General features: G+C 38.6%; 1 protein-coding gene across 1 annotated transcript in view; it reads right to left on the reverse strand.

Annotated features, from left to right (window-relative positions):
- Window positions 1–25,406, reverse strand: part of LOC123324865 (ankyrin repeat domain-containing protein 26-like) — a 34,017-nt gene extending 8,611 nt beyond the window's left edge. Inside the window, exons 1-7 of the mRNA XM_044915236.1 lie at window positions 25,156–25,406; window positions 22,117–22,231; window positions 21,786–21,959; window positions 19,226–19,332; window positions 15,237–15,304; window positions 6,362–6,398; window positions 1,195–1,267 (exon numbers count right to left, since the gene is read on the reverse strand). Coding sequence (XP_044771171.1) covers window positions 1,195–1,267; window positions 6,362–6,398; window positions 15,237–15,304; window positions 19,226–19,332; window positions 21,786–21,959; window positions 22,117–22,231; window positions 25,156–25,406 — 825 coding nt within the window. The remainder of the gene's footprint in view (window positions 1–1,194; window positions 1,268–6,361; window positions 6,399–15,236; window positions 15,305–19,225; window positions 19,333–21,785; window positions 21,960–22,116; window positions 22,232–25,155) is intronic.
- Window positions 25,407–25,756: the final 350 nt, after the last annotated feature.

The following is a 25,756-nucleotide window of genomic DNA, read 5'->3' on the forward strand; positions in this document are numbered from 1 at the left end:
GGGAGGGATGGGGTGACTGGGTGATAGACACTGGGGAGGGTATGTGCTCTGGTAAGCACTGTGAATTGTGCAAGACTGTTGAATCTCAGATCTGTACCTCTGAAACAAATAATGCAATATATGTTAAGAAAAAAAAAAAGAAGAAGAAGAAGGTAGCGGGAGGGGAAGAATGAAGCGGGGGAAATCGGAGGGGTAGACGAACCATGAGAGACGATGGACTCTGAAAAACAAACAGGGTTCTGGAGGGGAGGGGGGTGGGAGGATGGGTTAGCCTGGTGGTGGGTATTGAGGAGGGCACGTTCTGCATGGAGCACTGGGTGTTATGCACAAACAATGAATCATGGAACACTTCATCTAAAACTAATGATGTAATGTATGGGGATTAACATAAGAATAAAAAAAAGTTAAAAAAATGAATATTTAAATAAGAATGAAATTTTAAATTGTAGAATCTGATACAAAGATTGAGTAGATATTTTTAAGAACTGTAATATAAAAGATTTCTGAAATTGGACATTTTACCATATGGGTATGAAGAGCCTCTGCTTCTAGAGCTGATTATTATTTTAGGCAAAACATGTATTCTTCACTTAGATAAAGTTTTAACTATACTCTTAATGGAATTATTTTGAAAACACAGTGGAATACCTTTACAATATAAATTTTGAGGAACAATTTAAATTTCTGAATTTCCACAATTTCTAATATTATTTTAGTCTAAATGTACAACAAAGGATAAAAATAGAGAAAAAAGTCTTTTGTAAAACTATATGTTACCAAGGAAAAAATGTCCGCAATAATTGAATCCACTAAAGATTTCATTTAGGCATGAGTATTATAAATGTCATATTAAGAAAGAAAGAAAGAAAGAAAAGTCATGTTAAGATAACTTAAAACTCACAGAGAAATCCTTATCCTTGACCAAATATCTTATTTCCTCCATTATGGAAAAGCTTTTCCCAATATAATTTTCCTGTCATTATGTATTTTCCAGCCCATTTTTTTCAGCCTCCACCTTCAGTATTTACCAGAGTAAAAAAAAAAAAAAAAAAATTTCTACAAAATGGCTTGTTCTGACCCACTTTCCAGTACAAACATAAAATGATGATAGGTAGGCCACTGCTAAATTTTAAGAATAAATAATACACAAACTAAATTCAGAGCAGGAAAACAAATTTCACAAGAGTACTTTACCTTGATATCAAAATTAAAGTCTTCATCATCTGATGTAGGCCATGAATCATCAGTACCAGGTTTAATAGAAATACTTTAGAGCAAAAACATCAACAAAAACAAGTTCATTAAAAAGAAAAATCGAATGAAAGGTCAGCTATTTACTGAATGAAGTTTCTTGATATACTTAAAATTTGGCCTCTGTTTTTGTTAAGTTTTTATTTTAAATCCTATATCATTAACATACAAGTGCTATATTAGTTTCATGTATACAATATAATGATAGGGCAATTCCATACATCACCCACTGCTCATCATGACAAGAGCACTCCTTAATCTCTGTCTCCTATTTCACCCATTCCCCCACCCATCTCCCGTCTGCTAACCATCAATTTGTTCTCTATCGTTAAGAGTCTGTTTCTTGGTTTGTCTTTTTTTTTTTTCCCTTTGCTCATTTTTATTGTTTCTTAAATTCTACATATGAGTAAAATCATATGGTATTTGTCTTTCTCTAACTGACTTCACTTAGCATAATACTCTCTAGTTCCACCCATTTCATTGCAAATGGCAAGATTTCATTCTTTTCTATGCCTGAATAATATTCCATTGTGTATGTATATCACTTCTTTACTCATTCATCTATCAATGGACACTTGGGCTGACTCTTGTAAATAATGCTGCAGTAAACACAGGAGTGCATGTATCCCTTTGAATTGGTGTTTCCGTATTTTTTGGTAAATACCCAGTAGTGCAATTACTCGATTATAGGGTAGTTCTATTTTTAACTTTTTGAGGAAACTCCATACTGTTTCCCACAGTGGCTGCACCAGTTTGCATTCCCACCAACAATCCAGGAGGGTTCCTTTTCCTCCGCATCCTCGCCAACACTTGTTTCTTGTGTTTTTGATTTTAGTCATTCTGACAGGTGTGCAGTGGTGTCTCATTGTAGTTTTGATTTGCATTTCCCTGATGATGAGTGATGTTGAGCATCTTCTTATGTGCCTGTTGACCATCTGTATGTTTTCTTTGGAAAAATGTCTGTTCATGTCTTCTGATCATTTTTCAACCGGGTTGTGTTTTGGGTGTTGAGTTCTATCAGTTCTTTGTATTTGTATACTAACCCTTTATCAGATATGTCATTTGCAAAGATCTTCTCCTATTCATAGGTTGCCTTTTCATTTTGTGGACTGATTCCTTCACTGTGCAAAAGCTTTTGATTTTGATGTAGTCCCAATAGTTTATTTTTGCTTTTATTGCTCTTGCCTCAAGAGACATAATTAGAGAAAAACAAACAAACAAAAAAACAAAAAACCACTGCTACAGCCAATATCAGAGAGATTACTGCTTGTGCTCTCTTCAAGTATTTGATTTCAGGTGTCACATTTAGGTCTTAAATCCATTTCTGAGTTTATTTTTAAAGAAAGTGGTCCAGTTTCATTCTTTTGCATGTAGCTGTCCAGTTCTCCCAACACCATTTGTTGAAAAGACTGCTTTTTCTCCATTGGTTATTCTTTCCTGCTTTGTCAAAGATTAATTGACCATATAGTTATGGGTTTATTTCTGGGGTTTTCTGTTCTATTCCACTGATCTATATTTGTTTTTTGCCAGTACCATACTGTTTTGATGACTACAGCTTTGTAATATAACTTGAAATCTGGAATTGTGATACTTCCAATTTGTTTTTCAATATTGCTTTGGCTATTCGAGGTCTTCAGTGGTTCCATACAAATTTTAGGATTGTTTGTTCTAGTTCTGTGAAAAATGTTGGTATTTTAATAGGCATTGCATTAAATCTGTAGATTGCCTGGGGTAGTATAGACATTTTAACAATATGGGTTTTTCCCATCCATGAGCATGCCACGTCTTTCCACTTCTTCTGTCTTGACACAATTTCTGTCATCAATGTTTTATACTTGTTAGAGTACAGGTCTTTCAAAATTTGGTCTCTGTTTTAAAAAAGGTTTTCATTATCTATCTTGCCTCCACCTCTCCGAAGATGTGAAATACCTAGTAAAGACCCAGTCTTAGTTCCCATAACTAAGAGTGACAGGCAAGGAATTCTCTGAAATGTTTCAAAGTTAATTGTTCAAAAGTTAACCACAATGAATTATCGCCTTACACCTGTCAGAATGGCTAGAATCAAAAACACAAAAAACAAGTGCTGGTGAGGATGTAGAGAAAAAGGAACCCTTGTGCACTGGTGATGGGGATAGAAAATGGTGTGAAAAACAGTATGGAGGTTCCTTGAAATATTAAAAATAGAAATACCATATGATCCAGTAATTCCATTACTGGTTACTTACTTTCCCAAAGAAAATGAAAACACTGATTTGAAAAGATATATGCACCCCCATGTTTACTGCAGCATTATTTACAACAGCCAATATATGGAAACAACCCAAGTGTCCATCAACAGATGTATCTCTTACACACACACACACACACACACACACACACACACAAACACACACACACACACAGAGGAATGTTACTCAGCCATAAAAAAGAATATGATCCTGCCATTTGCAACAATGTAGATGTACCTAGAGGGTATTATGCTAAGTGAAATAGTCAGAGAAAGACAAATACTATGTGATTTCACTGATATGTAGAATCTAGAAAGCAGAACAAATGAACAAACAAAAAGCAGAAACAGACCCAGAAATAGAGGGAATTCTGTATTGCCAGAAGGGAAGGGTTGGGGGACAGACAAAATGGGTGAAGGGGAATGGGAGGTTCAGGATTCCAGTTATAGTAAGTCACAGGGATACAAGTACAACATAGGGAATATAGTCAATGGTATTGTAATAGCATTATGCAGTAACAGATAGTAGCTACACTTGTGGTAAGCATGGTGTAACATATAGAGTTGTTCAAGCACTACCTTGTACACCTGAAACTAACATAACATCTTGTGTCAACTATGCTTTAATTAAAATAAATAAATAAATATATAAATGTTAAAGAACAAATTTATGTTATTAGTGGGAATACTATTCCCAGATTAAAAGATTAAAAATTATAAGGTTCAAATTTTTTCCTTCACATGTCCTGCCTTATTTAGGTCTACATAAACGAGCAAGACCTTAAAAACCTTCATAGGCACTCAGATACCCAAGAAGAGAGACTGCTATAAAAACAGAGTCCGGGTAGCTGTGCCTCTATTTCCCCATACACTGCCTAATATTTTCTTTCTGTGAGTTCCCACACCTATTATCACTCTTCTGCAGGGCTCAGTGGTACTCTCCAACCTTTAAGTCTTTAGTCTATGAAAGCACAGACTCCCAAAACAAGGATAGGCTCAAATGTCCAAGAGTAGGAGCCATTTCCTGCTCCTGGAGAACAAGCGAAATGGAGTTTCAGTCATCCATGTAGTCATCTCAACGTAGACATGTTACCAACTACCCAAATAAAACTCCTGTTATTGATTTGACAGCCAGTCATACCCCACCAAACCCTACATGGACATGGGCAGGGCATCAGAGAATTAAGAAAAGAGGTGGAGTGAGGAGACCGCTACCTTGGGCCATACATCTATGTTGTGTAGAATCTCCATTCCGCCTATTACTCAAGAGGATCTAAGCCACTCTCTGTAAGTTGGGGTGGAAGTAGATGACATCACATTCTTATATGCTGTAAAAAGATTCTTCCCAGTGGCTCAAATGATTTTAATATCTCTCAACAGAACACCTGAAGTATGCTAGTTCATTCAATTAAACCAACAAACAAAAAAGCTGCTCAGGATTCTCTTCAACCCTCTATTTTAATATGCCTTTCTAAACAACTCCCAATATCCTGTGTCCTTCATTCCTTTGTGTGTGTGTGTGTGTGTGTGTGTGTGTGTATCCTTCATTCCTATAATTCATCTTTATCTAACTTATCATAAACCCCAATATTCTGACATCTTTTCTAAAACTAGTGTTTTCTAAAACCCAGTGTTATTCTTCTTGAAACTTGGCCTCTCCTGCTAATTCCTTCCTTACCCCCCTTCACTGTGTTCACAAGACCCCCTCCCCATCTTTCAATTATTAAAACATTTACCTACAAGATGAGAAAAAAGGAAAAAACCTGAATTTAAATCTCATTTCTGTCACTTATCATATCCAAATAAGTCACTTTTAATCTCTTTTGAGTTTCAAATTCTCCATTTAAACAACCACTTGGTGAGGATGTTGAACATAGGTTGCAGTACCAGAGGGTATTTTGATTAATTCATCTCTAAGATTCCTTAAAATCCTGAAATTCTATGTGCTTTTGATTTTGTCTATAGAAACACAGAGACTATTTAGCTGGCAGAAATGGAAACAATTAATGGACTAAAAGAAACACCAAGAAAAGCAGAGAACAAAGTAAAAAAAAAAAAAAATCAAGAAAAGATTATAGAAAAGTCATGGAGAAAAAGAAAAAGGTCTACAAAAAAAAGAAGAAGCTTCAAAGAACTAGTCAAGGGTACTAGCCTGGGGAAAACTAGACTGGGAAGTCAGTAAGTAGAGAATCATTTAGAAATATCCTCTAAATAGATGATAAATTTAATTAATGCAACATGGTCTACACCTAGATTACATATCCTTCACTTCTGGAAAAATCATTCATCTCAAGGAGAGCAGACATCACTATATCTAAGAATTTGCCTGATTAGGTCTTGCTTATGTAAAAAGTATGGCCATACTGTGGCCATAGGTAACTGAGATCCACCCTAAAATCTTTGACAGTAAAAACAACAGACTAGTTACCACTGCAGTAATTACCTCTAGTTATCACTAGTTGTCAAATAGATTAGGACAAATGCTTGAACTAACCTGGTTTCTTAAGAAAACTCTAAATCAGGGTTAACACATAACTAAATTTGACTGAGTTGATCTGACTAGGATCTGTATCTTAATCCCAGTGCTGCTGAGGGACAAAAGAATGGAGATGGGAGTCACACAGGCTGACAGTCAAATCATGGGTCTGCTACTCATTAACTATGTAATCACAGGTCAATTAATCAACCTCCCTGCACCACAGCTGACTAATAAAAAATAGGCTATAATAGCAGAGCTACTTTGTGAAGCTATTGTAATGACTATATAAGTAATAAGTGTCAAGCACATAATATAGTGTCTAGCCCAGAGCAGAACTCAACAAATGCTTTTCTCTGCATTCCCTTAGTTAACACATAATTTGAAAGACTCCATAAAAATCCTACCTGCTTAAAGACTCTTCTTCAGAACTCTTATCTGCCACTAAAGAAAAAAGCAAAATACATTTTAAATCAACAATAGAAAAATGCAGAATATTAAAAGTATAAGACTGATGATTTGTTAAAAAGTATTCCTTCAAGATCACACCTGGAAACCACACTGGAATGAGTATTAATTATATTATTGGTAGGCAGTTAATGCATTAAGAAATCTAACTTTCTCCTCTACATTTACCAAATGCAAGAAAAGAATGGTATTTATCAGAATTTGATACCTCCAAGTGAATGTTTATAATGACCATAATTGTAACCAAACCCTATGAGACTGACGGAAAACGGTATCATTAGCAGAATCATTATCATAGACCGACAATGTCAAACCTAAATAACATGATTCTTCTGGACTTCCACTACTAGGAGCAGTTAAAAGAGACTGCATTTATTTTGCTGTAACACAACAGAACTTCTCCAGCTCTTCAGCAGAGACTGTTAAGTTTAGGATGAAACATCTCCTCACAAACTTTGGTCTATAGCCACTGTACTTTGCAGCATGGCAAAACATAGCAAACAGACTCTCTCTGGCCTTATTTCCAGTTGCAGGTAAGTATGAAAGATTTTAGTGATTTTAGTGATTCTGGTTTTATAAAGTATAACCTCTTGAGACTATCTACTTTCATTGCTAGAGAGTCTATCTGGACCCACCTCTTAGACCAGAATGGTACCAATGGTTAGTGCTAGGTAGTAGTACATGATGTCATTGTTCTCAACCCTCCCCATTATGTGACAAATGTCTATAGAAATCACACTTTTTCAGTCTGTAAGGCATATGTCATCAGATCCTACACTGATGAACACAAAACAAAACAAAGGACAAAGAATATCTTGAATCACTACATTCAATTACCTTGGAATTTTAATTTTTTAAACATTCAAGAAGAGGGGCGCCTGGGTGGCTCAGTCGGTTAAGCGGTTAAGCATCTGCCTTCAGCTCAGGTCATGATCTCAGGGTCCTGAGATCGAGCCCCGCATCGGGCTCCCTGCTCAGTGGGGGTGTCTGCATCTCCCTCTCCCTCTGCCCCTCCCCCTCCTCGAGTTCTCTCTCTCTCTCTCTCTCTCTCAAATAAATAAAATCTTTAAAAAAAAATAAAATAAAATAAAAATAAATAAAAAAATAAACATTCAAGAAGATATCCACTGTATGATTGCAACTATATGACACTCTGGAAAAAGCAAAACTTTTCAAGTTAGGAGTTAAGGGTTGCGGCAAAAGGAGGGATGAATAGGCACAGCACAGAGGACTTTTAAGGCAGTGAAACTATTCCATGTCATTATACATTTGTTAAAACCAATAGAATGTACAACACCAAGACTGCACCGAAATGTAAATTATGGACTTTGGATGATAAAGATGAGTTAATGTAAATAAAACAATGTATCCCTGTGGTACAGGATGTTGACAACAGGGGAGGCTATGCATGTATGGGAACATGGGGTAAATGGAAACTCTGTACTTTCTGCTATATTTTGCTGTTAACTTGAAAATGTTCTAAAAAGTAAGGTCTATTTATCGTGAAGGAAAAAAAAGGTATCCATTAAGCCTGCTATCACCATGTATTAAAGTAAGATACAGCCACCGTGAAAATTAAGATAAAGACCGAAGTAACAGAATACAGGTATTATCCACCAAATTGAAGTATATGAAAATACATAAAGCAAATAATTTTAATTGCATACTTAGGCAAGAAAATAATTGACAATTAAATAATCGAATCTTATAAACAGGGATTCACTATCATGTGAAACAAAACTGGATTATCTATATAATTAAGAATTTTTATTCTAATTTTAAATCAGAAATCATTGTTTAATCTAAGAATCATAATGAAAGTTTAATAAGGTAAAAAAAACAGATTATAATTACCTAATATTGCCCCAGTAATTTATGTACAAATACCTGTTAAATATTCACCAAAAGTCAAAAAAGTAACCAGCACTTCAATTTAATACAGATCATGCTACTGAAACCAGTACCATGTGATACCATCATATTACTTGCTGTTAAAATAAAATCTTAAAACAACAACAAAAATTAAGTCAGGGCTATAATTCCTGTGCACAATGATTCCATAGAGCAGGCCAAAGACTGCCACCATTAGATCCCACTTGAATGGCTGGCCCTTGGTTGGTATCCGGGAACTTGGATTTGGGGAGGGTTCCCACCATTCCATAGCTGGTAAGAGTGGCTGTGCCTAAGTGTTGGTACAAACCAGGTGTCTTATCCTGTATACTTGATTTCCTTCAGGGAACCTGGAATTTTGGTATACGCTAGGGAGAAGATGCCTACATGATTATCATTTCAAGAAAACTTCAGGCACTGAGTCTCTACAAGATTCTTGTATTGGCAGACAACATTTCATATGTGTTGTCATAATTTGATGCTGGAGGAATTAAGCACATAACTTGATGCTGGAGGAATTAAGCACAGCCATAGGCAGAGGATTCTTAGAAGCCTGCACTTGGTTTCCTCTAGACTTCACTCCATGCACCTTTCCTCTGTGCTGATTTTGCTTTGTATCCTTTCACCATAATAAACCAAAGGCATCAGTACAAATATGCTAAGACCTGTGAGTTCTTCTAGTGAATAACCAAATCTGGGTGTCGTTCTGGGAGCCTCTAATACAACTGCATTATATGAAATTTTTATGATTTGGGTTGATATTTTATACATGATTACAGTCAGACGGTTATTTCACAGAACACCTTTCCTTGAATCTGGTTTTCTTAGTATCTGCCTTGGAGATTCCTGTTTTTCTATACCCATCTGAATAAAGGCATAAAAAGAAGAGATGACATAATGATCGGAAAATAATGTCAAACAAGCAACAATCTTATTTTAATCAGGAAAAAAAAAGAGAATCCTGATGATTACCAAAATGTTCTACAGTATAAAATTTCCTATAAAAAAATGAAAAGATCACATAAATTTCCTCCAACTAAATAGGGATTAATTCGGGGCGCATGGGTGGCTCAGTGGTTAAGCGTTTGACTTCAGCTCGGGTCATGGTCCCAGGGTCCTGGGATTGAGCCCCACATCGGGCTCCCTGCTCAGCGGGAAGCTTGCTTCTCCCTCTCCCATTCCCCCTAGTTGTGTTCCCTCTCTCGCTGTGTCTCTCTCTGTCAGATAAATAAAAAAAAAAATCTTAAAGAAAATAAATACATAAATAAATAGGGCTTAATACCATTTTTATGGTAGTTATGAATCAATGAGGTAACTGGGATAATTATAGAAAAAGATGTAACTATCATACACAGTTTAACAACACACTCTTGATTATAGAGTTTTGTTTCCAGTCTTTTCCTTAATTTCTTACAGAATTAAAAGCATAGTTCACCTATTAAAGGCAGTTGTCGACAAACTAGTCAAAAAGCCAAAAATAGGATGCCTGGGTGGCTCAGTCGTTAAGCGTCTGCCTTCGGCTGAGGTCATGATCCCAGGATCCTGGGATCGAGTCCCACATCGGGCTCCCTGCTCCGCAGGAAGCCTGCTTCTCCCTCTCCCACTCCTCCTGCTTGTGTTCCTGCTCTTGCTATCTCTCTGTGTGTCAAGTAGATAAATAAAATCTCTCTAAAAAAAAAAAAAAAGCCAAAAATACTCCATCCAAAATATGAGTTATCCGCTCCACCCTGAAAATAGTGGATTTGATCATTAAAGATCAATAGGGCTCATTTGGGGAAAAACAAAGTGAGTTATCTTATATACATAGATGGTTAAAAACTTGATAATCTAATTGGCCACATATTCTTGTTAAGTCACAGTTTACCAATTTCTGGAAAAAAAATATAAAAGCATGTCACATTAAAAGTGTATCAGATAAAAATTTCTGACAATCCAGAAAATGCTTTCAGTCTTGGCAGACCATCATCACTAACTTTGTCACTGTGATACAGATACAAAGAAATTTAGCACAAGAAACTAATAAAATATGAGATACACTTTAGATTAGGTAGCCCATTACCTTAGAAGGAAATACACATATATGTCAAACATACATATGGTAGAAATGTGTTCTAATAGTGTTGGATTCCAAGACAATTTTCCTTAGCGCTTTCTTTAGAGATGAAATTCAGAAAGGAGCAGTAGAAGTGGAGATATTAGAAGAAGGTAAATGAAAAGAGGATCAAGAGAGACAGCACTAACCAAAATAGTCACGTATTGACTTTACTGACACAGAATTCCTAAGCTAGTGAGACTAGTGTATTCAGTGTATCACCTTATATTTTCTCCTCGGTATTATACTAGTTTTCTGCAATAAAATATTTAAAAGAGGTCAAAAGGCTCCAAACTGCAGGTCTGTAAACTATTTCTGATCAAAATTTAAAACTCTCAAAATACAGCTGCATCATGATTCCATATCAGAGAGAAGGCCTGACAGTGGCTTCCTGCCTGTTGCTGTTTTTGTTTTCGTATTCATCCAGAAGAGTGTATCAAGGACGTGAGGAAAAACTCAAGTATCTCCACCAGAAACAGGTAAGAAAGACAACACTTTCCCTCACACTTGACTCCTAGGTTTGGACAATTATGGAAAAATGTTAGCAAGTCTACTCACCAGGCTAGACCATTTTCCCTTGACCCTGTCCGGGTAGATACTGCAGTTACAAAAAAGTTACGTAGGACCTTACTTGATGTGTTATTTTTCCATATTTGGACGTAGAAAGTACCAATCGTGTAAATAATAGATCGTACAACTCAAAAATTCTTTTGAAAAGGTTACCACCAAAGAGCTTTTAAAAGTTAAATCCAACTTTCTTTTCAGTAATTTCTTTCTTTTCAGTAATACACCTCCTTGAAATATTTTTTTTAATTTTTTTCACCATCACTTCCTCTAATTCCTCTCTTACATTTCCCCAGTCACTCCTCAGTCTTCTCTACTAACCCCTACTCCTCCATCCACCCTTATATTTTGGTATTCCCAGGGTTTGTTCACTGGCCTCCTTCTCATTCTATATGTTTCTCCACCATGGACAAGCTCAATCTTTGTCCAAGCTATCACTTTGCTTAATAATTCTAATCAGATTATTACAAATCTGCACCTCCAACCTTGAAGCTCTACCTCCAGCTAGAAACTCCTAGTATTTGATTATCCAATTACTGAAAATATACTACATGGACATTCCATCAAATTCAACATATACAGAAAAAAACCTGGTCTTCCCTACTCCCACCGCTCTCCTCTCTTCATCCGATAAAGTCCTACTCATTCTTCATGTCCAATTTAAATGCTAGTGTACAACCTGGAAACATATGAATCTTCTTAGATTTCCTCTCTCCCCTAACTTTTTACATTCAATAATCACGAAATCATATTAACTATACTTCTTTTCTGTCTCTGCTTTATATTTCCCCTGCCACTGCCCTACTCAAACATGAGCTCTTAACTGATGACTTCCAGAGGGGGAAAAAAAGCCACCAACTATTATTGTTATTTCTTAAATGAATAAAAAATTTTTAAGCAAAATGAATGAGAAAGGGGGCACGTGGGTGGCTCAGTCAGTTAAGCATCTGCCTTCAGCTCAGGTCATGGTCTCAGGGTCCTGGGATCAAGCCCCGCATCGGGCTCCCTTTTCAGCGGGGAGTCTGCTTCTCCCTCTCCCTCTGCCCCTGCCCCTCTGCCCCACTGTGCTCCCTATCTCTCTCTCTCTCTCTCAAATGAATAAAATCTTTAAAAAAAATTGTTTAAATTTTAAAAAATGAGAAAGACATAAGGCCTAGAAAAAGAACAACATTTTAAATTGAATAAACTGAGCCTCCTGACTTTTTCAGTATAGAAGGGTGAAAATTTCATAATGGACTGATACTAGGCTAAGGAAATATAAGCTTCCTTTGTCTTCCAGTCTCTTTACATGGTTTCCTTCAATATATCCTCCACATGAGGGGCCAGCAAACTACGGCCACAGGCCAAGTCCGACCTGCCATCTGGTTCTGTAAATAAAGTTTTATTGGAGCACAGTCACATCTATTCACCTATATATTGCTATGGCTGCTTTCACCCTACAATGGTAATTGTAATTGAGAAACCACATGGCCTAAAATAGTCACGATCTGGCCCTTGAAAGAAAAAGCTTGGTGATCCCTATTTTATGCCATAACCAGAGGGCCCTAATTCAAATCTAATCTTATTACCCTTCTGCTTCAAATTCTCCAATGAATCCCTGCATCAAATACTGCTGGCTCCCTCCCCAATGGCCATTCCGTAATTCTTCATTCTTGCTGGAGAACTACAACTTTATTTGGATATTTGTTGTCCCCATACACAAAGAAGGTGGCCTCACCCCAGCTTCAAAAGGAGAAATGATTATTCTAAGCTATTCACAGTACCTGATTTACCAGTGACTGGTTTAGGAACAAGCATGCGATACACCCTAGCCTAGAAAATGTTAGAGGAAATTCACTGTAAGCCTCTGAGTTTTCTTCTTATTTAAAAGAAACGTATAGGGGGGACCTCGGTGGCTCAGTCATTAAGCGTCTGCCTTCAGCTCAGGTCACGATCCCAGGGTGCTGGGATTGAGCCCCGCATCAGGCTCCCTGCTCCGCAGGAAGCCTGCTTCTCCCTCTCCCACTCCCCCTGCTTGTGTTCCCTCTCTCGCTGTCTCTCTCTCTCTGTCAAATCAATGGATAAAATCTTAAATAAATTAATTAGTTAATTAATGAAAGAAACATATAAAGAAAAACAGTCCTTCCAGTCATTGGATATTGTCATGTGAGACTAGGCCTGGAGCTGTTGCTAATTAGCCAACCAGGAAGGGAGACATAAAATACTGCCAACCTCAAAGCTGAACAAGAGACAACTGGGACCCTGATGACATCACTGAACCATCAAAACAATTCTAGTTCCTATTGTTTTAGTCACTGTTTTGTTTTGGGTTTTTTTTAGATTTATTTATTTGAAAGAGAGAGAAAGAAAGGAAGCGTGCAATAGAGTGCAAGAATGGGGCGAAGGGCAGAGGAAGAGAATCTTCAAGCCCACTCCGTGCTGAGCACGGAGCCCAGCGTGATGTGGGGCTTGATCTCATGACCCGAGACTGTGTAAAACCAAGAGTCAACACTTAACTGACTAAGCCACCCAGGTGCCCCTGTTTTAGTCACTGTTATAAGTCACCTATTATTTGCAGCTAAAAGCGTTTTACCTGATAAAGTTACCAAGGTCTACAGGGTAAGATCTACTCCTTTCCATACGACTGAAAAACTTTCATAAGCTTGCCTTAGCTAAGTATTCACCTCATTCCAACCGTTCCCATAGCACACTTTTTGTACTGGCAAAACTGAACTGCTCATAAATCCTCCGAAGTTCACTCGTACATCTTAGCCTTTGCACTGCTGTTCCGTCTGCAAAACATGTAATCTTGATGGATGTTTCTCCTGCCAAACATCGTCCTTCTGCCACTTTACCTGGCAAACTTACTATTCAGTCTGCATACTTACCCTAAATTCTACCCACTCTCCTAAAACTCTAATTCCTCACTATGGACATAGTATCTGGAACATATTAAATGCCAATAAAAAAATAACAATGGTAATCATAAGCACTAGGGGACTCTGGCACATAGTAAGCACTGAATAAAGTAGAGTAAATAATAAAAATGACAATGATAATAACACATTCCTGGAGGGCAGGGATTGTGTTTTTTGAATGTTTGCATTCTACAACATCAGAATAACACTTAGGAACTAAAAGACACTTGATAGTTATTTGTTAAGTGAACAAATGAAAATAAGTAAATTGCAAAACCAATAGACAGTTACCTTAAAAAAAAAAGTCTCATTGGTATTGCTGCATACTAGCTAAGTTTTGCAGTTCTTATTGTTTGCCATTTGTTTACGATACCAGGAAGGTATTGTAAAGTCCCCAGTTTTAAGGATAGTTCCTTTTTTAATGAGACAAATCACTATATAATAATATTTACTAAATGTAATCCACTTGTAAAAATTAAAAGATCCATTTTCATAACAGGTTCAATTTATTATAATATGCTTATAGAGAAAACATAAAACATACTAACTTAAAAATCTCTTTTTCTTATTTACACAAAGATATCATATGGGATTTTAGGGGTCATGACTAAAATAATGAATTTCTTTTCAGACAATACCGCCTCATATTTTAAATTACCTACAATTAACTTCTTTTGTTGTTGTTGTTCATACTGAGGTACTTTAATTTTTTTTATTATGTTCAGTTAGCCAGCATATAGTCCATCATAAGTTTTTGATGTGGTGTTCAACAATTCATTAGTTGCATGAAACACCTACTGCTCATCATAACGCGTGTCCTCCTTAATACTCATCACCTGGTTACCCCATCCCCCCACCCCCCTCCCTTCTGTAACCCTCAGTTTGTTTCCCAGAGTCCAGTTTGTCTCACAGTTTGTCTCCCTCTGATTTCTTCCCATTGTTCATGACAGCAATGCCTACAATTAACTTCTTAAATAATCCTGAATACTAGACTATTAAGAAAGAAATTAAGAAAGAAAAAAAAAATGGGGGCATCTGGGTGGTTAAGGGTCTGCCTTCAGCTCAGTTCATGATCCCCAGACCCTGGGATCAAGCCCCACATCGGGCTCCCTGCTAGGCGGGAAACGTGCTTCTCCCTCTCCCTCTGCCTGCCACTCCCCCTGCTTCTGCTGTCACTATCTCTCTCTGTCAAATAAATACACAAAATCTTAAAAAAAAAAAAAAAGAAAAGAAAAGAAAGAAAAAAATACATATGCAATTTACACAGTAGGTTTTTTTTTTTTTTCATTGCTCTTTCATTATCAAAACTTCCTTACTCTGACTTCATCTATGTTAGGACCACCAAAAGTAATTCACTCTGGAAAGTCTTACCTGCATTCTTACTTTGCAAATAATTGATAAGTTTTTCTTCTCTATGTTCGGCAATTAGTTGGCGACTGCTACATATAAAAAAGGGTGATAAACAATGTTACTCTTTTAATACTGATATGAAAAACATTTACCAAATATCAAATTCTTAGGAGTATTTCAAATAATATCAGAACTAATATCAAAGCTTGAAGTACCCCATATACTTCCCATTTGTAAGTTCTATACACTTTTTATTAAGTATGTAATTAAAGGAGAAAAAAAGTAAGGTGAACCAGTCATGAATTCGTAATTTAGTAATTAGTAAATTAGAGTTAGCTTGCCATAATGGAAAGTGTCTAGAACTCAGAAGTCCTAAGTCTCACAGCTATTTCCTCTTGGACAAGCCACTTCTCTTGGGCTCAGAGTCTTCCTCTATAAAACAGGCATCTTACTGCCTTATTTTACAAGGTTGTTAAGAGGATTTAATGAAATATTAAACCCAAAACATGGCCTTTCGGGAAAGGTGATGCCCACTACTCTGGGAAGGGCAATATGAGACCTTTCATCACCTAATAAGAAAAGGCGCTCCATAGGATTTAAAGCAGGCTTGGGATATAGGTCTAGGAACAAAGGAGAAAGAGAAGTCCAGTCTCTTCCTGCAGCATTATTTGAACCTCTTTAACAGCTTAGAATGGTCCCAACTACCATCTGCTGGAAGAAGAGACAAGGATAATTCATCCTGAAGGTCTGGGCTAACATATGGGCTTCACGTAAGGCTTTTGAGTGTGAAGGGAAGGGTGTGTGTGGCTAAAGCTAGGAGGCCCAGCTGACAGAACAGGGTGCTGGTGCTTTGGAATAGCTGAGCATAGAAGCTTATGTAGTAAACGAAAAAAAAGTTGTAACTTTGAAGTCTAACTGTGGATCACCATGAAGACTGAGGAATGTGGATCAGCAAGGGCATCCTAGGAGCAAAGGTCAATCATGACCAGACTGCAGAACCAGTTTCTTTCTTACTTTTTTTTTTTTTTGAAGATTTATTTATTTATTTATTTATTTGAGAGAGAGAGCGTGAGAGGGGGGAGGGTCAGAGGGAGAAGCAGACTCCCCGCTGAGCAGAGAGCCTGATGCGGGACTCAATCCTGGGACTCCAGGATCATGACCTGATCCTAAGGCAGTTGCTTAACCAACTGAGCCACCCAGGCACCCTGCAGAACCAGTTTCAATGGCAATGCTGTAGTAGTTGATGTCTTTTCCTTCCAAATGACTTGTGAAAAAAGATGGTCTCTTTGGTCTTAGGGAACTCCTCAGGTTCTTGGAAAATTCAAGGGGGAAAGTATAGGAGATAGCCCTCAAGGGAAAGTATAGGGTCTTCTACTAAACTGAACATCTCAAGACCCAAGTAACTAGTTAGAAAAAACAAGGATGTTGGGGCACCTGGGTGGCTCAGTCGGTTAAGCGTCTGCCTTCGGCTCAGGTCACGATCTTGGGGTCCTGGGATGGAGCCCCACGTCAGGCTCCCTGCTCAGCAGGGAATCTGCTTCTCCCTCTGTCCCTCCCCACCCGTGCTCTCTCTCTGTCTCTCTCTCAAATAAATAAAATCTACAAAAGAAAGAAAGAAAGAAAGAGAGAGAAAGAAAGAAAGAAAAGAAGAAAGAAAGAAAGAAAAAGAAAAAACACAGATATAACATTATTTGTACCCCATGCATAACGGTTATACTTGGAATGAAACAGATACAGTTAGGATCCCTAAGGATAAAGGTCTCAATAGTCCTGAGATAAAGAATACTGCACCCATTACTACTTCTTACTAGTCTAGCCTTTTTCTTGATTTCTGGCAAATGATGTGGGCTAACTCACTGCCATGCCAAAACTGCCTGAATCAAACAATGAACTCTCATCTGTTACATAAGAACTAACAGGGGCGCCTGGGTGGCTCAGTCGTTAAGCGTCTGCCTTCGGCTCAGGTCATGATCCGAGGGTCCTGGGATCAAGCCCCACATCAAGCTCTCTGCTCAGCCGGAAGCCTGCTTCTGCCTCTCCCGCTCCCCCTGCTTATGTTCCCTCTCTCGCTGTGTCTCTCTCTGTCAAATAAATAAATAAAATCTTAAAAAAAAAAACAAAAAACCTAACAGTTAAATTATTATATACCTCAGTTTAGTAATAACTAACATTTTAATGTAAACACTTACACTTTAAGATCATTAAAAATAGAATATTCTTCTGCAGTCCATCCACACGCATCTTCAGAAAAGATATTAATACCTTGCTGAAGAAGAACCCTGACTAGATCTGCAGAATCATAATGTACAGCAAGCATGAGGGCTGTTCTAAAATAACAGAGAGAGAACTTCACCCTTAGGAACTTAAGAGTTATTTAAACAGCTAATTTGATATACTTTATCAGGTTAATCTCTTGCCTGTCAGTACAGAATTGACCATTAACATGTTCAAGTGCTCATCTTTGTAAATACCTCCACGGCTAAAATGAAAGGGCAAAAAAGAAGCCTCTTGTCCTACTTGGCTATGACAGTAGAAGTTGCTAATTTAAAGTCCTTTGATAGGGGCGCCTGGGTGGCTCAGTCGTTCAGCGTCTGCCTTCGGCTCAGGTCATGATCCCAGGGTCCTGGGATTGAGCCCTGCATCGGGCTCCCTGCCCAGCGGGAAGCCTGCTTCTCCCTCTCCCACTCCCCCTGCTTGTGTTCCCTCTCTGGCTGTCTCTCTCTCTGTCAAATAAATAAATAAAATCTTTTAAAAAAAAAAGTCCTTTGATGAACAAGAAACTATGCTGAGGTCACTTATCTGATGGTAAAGATTTTAAAAAAGAATTCCCCATTTCTGCCTTAATCTGATACAGTGTACTTCCAAGCCATCTAGAGGACAGGTCCGTATAAAAAGCTATTTGCAGGGGTGCCTGGGTGGCTCAGTCGGTTAAGCGTCTGCCTTCAGCTCAGTCATGATCTCAGGGTCCTGGGATCGAGCTCCACGTCTGGCTCCCTGCTCTAGCCCCTCCCCCTGCTCATGCTCTCTCTCTCTTTCTCAAATAAATAAAATCTTTAAAAATTAAAAAAAAAAGCTTATTTGCAGGCTGAAAATAACAGTATTCATACTAATGGTAATAAAACAGTCATAGTCACAGTTAATGATGCTAAGATAAGCACGTGGTAGACACTAAATTAAATGCTATATATATATAAAATAGTACACACAACCACCCTTGAAGGATATATTATTATCCTCCTTTTCATATCAGGAAATGTATCTGGTTATGATAAGTAATGTTTCCAAAGTCACACACCCAGCAAGTAGGAAAGCTAGGAATTAAACCTAGTCTTGTGTCAATCTAAAGGCCCTCTCTTTTCTCTTTATCACCCACCTATGATTTGTCCTCATTAAAGGAAAAGTCTATTCAATTAAAGTTATCTTTCATCCTTCTATCCTTACCAATGAAAATAAAAAAAAAATATACTGAACATGAAAAAGGATGATGAGCCCATATTATCTGGTAACAGTAATTATTAATCACTTAGGGATCATCCAACGTCAGTATTCTTCAAAAACAAAAAGCAATTTAAAGAGTCATCCAAAAGACAAAGCAACTCCTATTTATGTTTAATATTCATCTTTTAAGGAAAATATATATGAAGTAGAAGTTTCAAAAATATTATAAAAGGGTTAAGAAGCCCAGTATTGCATCATAAAGTAAAATAAAAGTTAGGAGTCCACACGTTATAAAACTAATATGAAACCCCTTTAGCTAATATAAAATCATATGGCAAAAACCAAAAAAGACTGCAAATGACATCAGTCAATAATATGAAGGAATATAAATTCTACCATATACTCTTCTTCATGTTGCCCCGTCAGAATAATTGCTTTCTGCCTAACTGATGACATGTTGACATTTTTCACTATATAAATTAATCCTCTTATTAAGTTAATCTTTCTGACTTGAGTAACTGTGCCAATCTAGAACAATATAAGATTTAAAAAAAACACCAAAACTACTGTACCTTTGCAACTTATCAACTGCATGTACATTTGCTTCTTTTTCTATTAAAAATTCCACCATTTGCTGTTTGTTCTCACTTACAGCAAGTAAAAATGGTGTGAGTTCATCCTGTAAAAGTGCAAAAACAATTTATAATTTACACAATTACATATTTCCATACTGAATTTTAAAACTTATAAAGGATCCTCTAAACTCAAATATATAATATAGAAAGTACTCTCACCCTTCTGTGCTTTCACCAGCTGCTCCTTCTCTTTCAAATAGCCCTCCTCAGGGGGCCTGGGTGGCTCAGTCGGCTAAACATCTGCCTTGGGCTCAGGTCAGCTCGGGTCGTGATCCCAAGGTCCTGGGATCCAGCCCCAAGTCAGGCTCCCTGCTCAGAGGGGAGTTGGCCTCTCCCTCTGCCCTGCCCCTATGCTCCTACTCTCTCACCCACTCTCTCTCTTTCAAATAAATAAATAAAATCTTTTTTAAAAAATAAATAAAACTGGGCGCCTGGGTGGCTCAGTTGGTTAAGCGACTGCCTTCGGCTCAGGTCATGATCCTGGAGTCCCGGGATCGAGTCCCGCGTCGGGCTCCTTGCTCGGCAGGGAGTCTGCCTCTCTCTCTGACCCTCCCCGCTCTCATGCTCTCTATCTCATTCTCTCTCTCAAATAAATAAATAAAATCTTTAAAAAATAAATAAATAAAACTAAATTAAATAGCCCTCTTCCACCTCTTCAACAGATTAACTGCAGTCATTCTCCAAAACTCACTTCATTGGCTGGTTCCAAGAATCTTGGCTTCTATCACAGTATTTATTACGGTATACTCTAGTTATTTTATTGCACCCCCTCTAAACCAAGAGCTTCTTGAGGGAAGGGATTATTTTTTTTCTCTATATCTCCAAAATCTAAAACATAGCAGTAAATGCTTTAAGTATTTTTATTGAGTTAGCAACCTAAATGATTATCTCTGGAGTAGTGTTTTTTAAATTACATTCCGAAGAACATATACTTTGCTGGAAGGTAAGTACTGTGCCCCAATAGAAAGATTCAATGATCATCTATGTCTGAGAAATATTACAAAACTGCACTATATATCTAGCACAAAAGAAATCCGTTTAAATTTGCTTATCCCCATTTGACAATACTTTTTGTGGAAACATTAACATTTGAGAAATTAGAGTTTTGGGGATATAGTTTTGAGAGCTTTCCAATAAAGATGAAGGTTTTCGGGGTGCCTGGGTGGCTCAGTCGTTAAGTGTCTGCCTTCAGCTCAGGCCATGATCCCAGGGTCCTGGGATCGAGCCCCACATCCTGCTCGGCGGGAAGCCTGCTTCTCCCTCTCCCGCTCCCCTTGCTTGTGTTCCCTCTCTCACTGTCTCTCCGTCAAATAAATAAATAAAACCATTAAAAAAAAAAAATGAAGGTTTTCTCCAGGTTACACAAACATGCTTGATTCTCTTCTGTCAATGGTATCAGGATCCCAGATGGCAACATAAGGCACTCTTGATCCAAATGGGTCACTGAGGAGATGGACTCGGAATTAAAAGAGTGGCTTTGGGGCAACTGGGTGGCTCAGTCAGTTAAGCATCTGTCTTTGGCTCAGGTCATGACCCCCGGGGTCCTGGGATCCACCCCTGCATCAGGCTCCCCTGCTTCTCCCTCTCCCTCTGCCCTTCCTCCATACTCATGTTTGTTCTCCGTCTCTCTCAAGTAAATAAAATCTTAAAAAAAAAAAAAAAGTATCATTAAAGTGAAATCTTAGACAATTAAGTTATTTCAAAATATTTTCATTCAGGGAATGCAGGAGCTTCCAAATATGAAAAACTGACCCTACCTATGTCAACCAACAGTGTTTCTGTAAGGGCAGTGGTAGAAATAATGCATGTCACAGAAACAGAAGGTGGACTGGTGCGCGTGGTCATCAACTACTCCCCATGTACAGCTACCACCCCACTGAGGAACTACACAAGGCTGAGCAGGAACTACTCTCTGAAATGGGAGACCCCAATGTGGTACGTGGCGGGAAGAGTGGCTACAAGCACAAGTAAATGCCCCTGTAGGATGTCATGACCTGATCCCTTTGCTCTATTTTCAGAACCTTGGGGCCTCGAGTGCCCAGGGCCTGCAACCTGCTGCTTTCTCCTCCCACTTGCACTCACCCAAGTTACCCCACTGGGTGAGGGTCTCCCACCCATTCCCAGCAGCACCCATTTCCTAAGCCCCTGCACAGCACCCAGCCTCCACCACCTCCACTCCCCTCTAGGCCTTCAATCCTTTGTGGGCTCTGAGCCCACCATCCACTCCAAAGCACTAATGGGAAGATTTTCTTTCTGGGGTGGAAGCGGGGCTGGGAGACAGAACTTCGCCCTCTCCATGGGCATCACCTTTCTCTAGCCCTCCCTGCCCTGGCTTTGGAGTTGTTTCCAGGATGACAGGACCTGATGTATAGAATTCAGTATATGTATTTATTACACATATAAATAAATATGTAAATAAAATGATTTGTGGCTAAAAAAATTTATATATACATATATATATTATTTCAAATACTTTATAAATACAGTTGATCTGTACCTTGTTTCTCACTTCAATATTTGCATGGTGTAGAAGCAGCTTCTCTGCTATTGATGTATTCGAACCAAGGGCGGCATAGTGGAGCGCAGTATTGCCAGCAATGTCCGTAAGATTTGGATCAGCACCGTGTTCTAGAAGAATAGTCACACATCTCTCATTCTGACATTGTGCAGCCTGTCAGTATTATACCAAGAAACAGAGTGTCAATTCTGGGAATTTAAAGTAAACATGCCACAGGTTTCACCAATTAGTTCCGTTTAAATGCAATAAGTTTTCATTCTAAGTAATTAAATCAAATCCATCTCAGGCAGACACAGCTGCTTCCACATACCTTCATCAGAGCAGTCCTATAATCTTTATCAAAGAGGTCAAGCTGGCATTTCCTCTCCACTAGGACAGCAACGACATCTGGATGGCCATTGGCACAGGCCAAATGGAGAGCAGTCCTATGAAAGTGAAAGAACTTTTTAGGAAATTATAGTGCACTATTTCAAAACCTGCAGTTAATTCATGTAACTGTAAACGTTAAATAGCATCTTATTCCTATGACTCCAAAACAAAGATTTAGTTTTCTTTTGAAGAAAGTACAATATTTATTAGTGATTCTTCACCACACTAATAAAGAGCAGCCTATCTGAGTAGGTAGAGCATGACCTCAGGATTCAGCTTAACTTGGGTTTGAATCCTACTTTAACTCTGTCACTTAACAGTTATCACCTACTTAGCCTTATCCTCAATTTCCTCATCAACAAAATGGGGATAAAAATAGTCATCTCGGGTCCCCTGCCCAGCTCAGTTTGAAGATCATGTGGCTCTTGATCTTGAGGGTCGTGAATTCGAGCCCCACGTTGGGTATAGAGATTACTAAAAAATAATAATAATAAATAAAGACTAGTTATCTCACAAGACCTCGGCGTGATGCTTAAATGAGGATCTATGCAAAGTTTGTTACATAATATTATTATAACTATTACTATTACTACTATTTTACAAAGACAACATCCAATTAGGTGAAGTGATACAATTATGCCTACTTTGTAGATATGTTTTAAGGATTCGCAAGAATACTACATTTCAGTGATTCTAAGATGCTCATTTTGTCACCTTTTAATATCTCTGACATTGGAATGCAATTTATAATTCAAAATGTCTTACAACTATAATTGGCAGAATTGTTTTGAAATTTCTTATTGGTACAGAAAATACTGGCGCATCAGACAATCTATGGTGCCTTACATTACATGAAATAATGATATACACAACAGGTCTATTGCAGTTCTAGTCATATGCCTGGCATTTAAATAAATTTTAGTTCCTGAAAGCATTATGGGAAAAGAGGACTAAAATAATGGAGAATGTTTTTTAAGTAATTCTTACTCTGATTTTCAAGAAACTAAGCCAAAGGAAACTCAGGATTTAAATAAACAGGGACAGCTCATTTTATTAAATATTTCGATTTATAAATCACATGAAAATCAAGTACTACCAATTATCAAGAGTAGTATTTAATACTATTATAAATTTCAAAAGGACAAGTAAAGGTTAACTTTTACAATTTCCTATCTTCAGAAATGTTTTCGTTTGAAAGGAAAGAGGAAAAGCTTTAACTGAGATTAAGTCCTAATACTTCAATTTAAAATTGCTCATCTTAGGGGCACTTCGGTGGCTAGTTGGTTGGGTGTCCGACTCTTGGTTTTGGCTCAGGTCATGATCTCCAGATCTTGAGATCCAGCCCCATGTCGGGCTCCGTGCTCAGCGTGGAGTCAGCTTGAGATCCTCTCTCTCCCTCTAACCCTCCCTTCTCCCTCCCCAGCCACTCCCATTCATTCTCTCTCTCTCAAATAAATCAATCTTCTCTTAAAATTAAAAAAATAAAATAAAATTTCTCATCTTAGTAGTACCTGGCCGGTTCAATGAGTAGAACATGCAACCTTAGTCTCAATGATATAAATTCAAGCCCCATGTTGGGTATAGAGATTACTTAAAAATAAAATCTTATAAATAAATAAATAAATAGAATTTCTCATCTTACTAATACTGGGCAACATGAAGTCTTTAAGAATGAAAAGATTCTGGGTAGAGTATGTCTCCTACATTACATGTGTTCAGATTCTATTTGATAAATAAATGGATTGAAAGAGTAGATAAATACATTGGAGAGCTCAATATTTTTTAAAGATTTATTTCTTTTAGAGAAAAAGAGAAAGTATGCACAAGCGGGGGGGAAGGGCAGAGGGAGAGGGCGAGAATCTCAAGCAGTCTCCCCACCAAGCATGGAGCCCGACATGGGGCTCCACCCCCCAACCCCGAGATCACGACCCACGCCGAATTCAACACTCTGATGCTCAACCGATTATGCCACCCAGGCACCCCAGAGTTCAGTATTTTTAAAGAAAACTTTTATAAAGTAAAGCAATACATCTGAAATTGCAACAATCATTTATATTTCCTATTTTTGATTTTTTTCATAAGGACACAACTAAAATTTTATATACTTTTATAGTATCATTTATATTATTTATTTTCATAAGGATGTAACTAAAAAAATGATTAATCTATAATCACTTATATGTAATAAAGCTACACACAACAAAAAACATGTATATATTTAATGTATGAATAAAATCTACAAGTACAGGTAAAAACATTCCCTTTACTTCTGAAGAGGTTAAACGTTGTCAGAAGATACCAATCCCCACCCGCAGTCCCCAATTTTTTTTAAAGATTTTTTTTTTTTTTTTTTGAGAGAGAGCACATGAGAGGGGGGAGGGTCAGAGGGAGAGGCAGACTCCCTGCCGAGCAGGGAGCCCGATGCGGGACTCGATCCCGGGACTCCAGGATCATGACCTGAGCCGAAGGCAGTCGCTTAACCAACTGAGCCACCCAGGTGCCCCGCAATTTTTTTTAAATAGAAAGTAAGAGGGGCACCTGGGTGGCTCAGTCAGTTAAGTGCTTGCCTTCATCTCAGGTCATGTTCCCAGGGTCCTGGGATCCTGGGATCAGCAGGGAGCCTGCTTCTCCCTCTCCCACTCCCCCTGTGTGTGTTCCCTCTCTAGCTGTCTCTCTCTGTCAAATAAATAAATAAAATCTTAAAAACAAAAAAAACAAAAAAACCCACCTGTCTGTAAAGTGGTCTACACGGGGAATTATGAGTGGGTCCAAAGGCAGCTGAAGCTTTCGTTTTCACGCTCAGACAGCCGGCCTGGGCGCTAGACCCCTGCTGGGGGCCTCGGGAGGGAAGACCGCAAAGCGCCCTCGGTGACAGGAGGGCTCCGGTCCACAGGCGGAGCCCGGGAAGGTGCGCGCTTCTCCCGCTCCGCCCCACCTCCTCCCCGCCGTCTCCGGCAGCCGGCCTCCAAGTCCCTATTACCTGTTCATCTTGTCTCTTTCGTCCACGCCGTGTTTCCCGAAAAATAGAATCTCCTGCAGCTTCCTTACGTTGCCCATGCTGGCAACTCTGTGGATCTTTCTGAGATCTCTGTCTCGGATGTTGTACCCCCACCCGAAGCTGTTGGTTCCAATTCTCTTCTCACGCAGGATGCCCGGGCTGTCCCTCGGCGAGCTGGTAACGCGAAAGGACGACCCGCCCTTCTTACTCCCGAAGCTAAAAAACTTCTTCATCGCAAAGCCTGGAGGCTTCACAAGCACTTCCCCTTCCCCTCGGCTTTTCACCGCCTCTAGAGCCCATCATCACTAGCGCTAGAGATAAGCCAAACCGCCTCGCCACTACATCACAGTAGCGAAATTCCGAGGTCTGGCATCTTTGAGCGCAGAATAACGTAACAAAGCCATGACGCCAAACACAAATGCGCTTGCTCACCTCACAGAGCGGCGTCGCTGCGAGTGTGCACAAAGGGCCTGCGGCCAAGGGTGCCCAAAGCGCATGTGCGAGGTCCAAGTGTCTCAAATCTCAGCGATCGCTTGTGAGCCGGCCGGGTTGCCCTTCAAACATTGGCGAGAGTAGGCTGAGC

This window comes from Neomonachus schauinslandi, chromosome 5 (assembly GCF_002201575.2).
Source record: "Neomonachus schauinslandi chromosome 5, ASM220157v2, whole genome shotgun sequence".
In the NCBI taxonomy this organism is placed as follows: domain Eukaryota; kingdom Metazoa; phylum Chordata; class Mammalia; order Carnivora; family Phocidae; genus Neomonachus; species Neomonachus schauinslandi.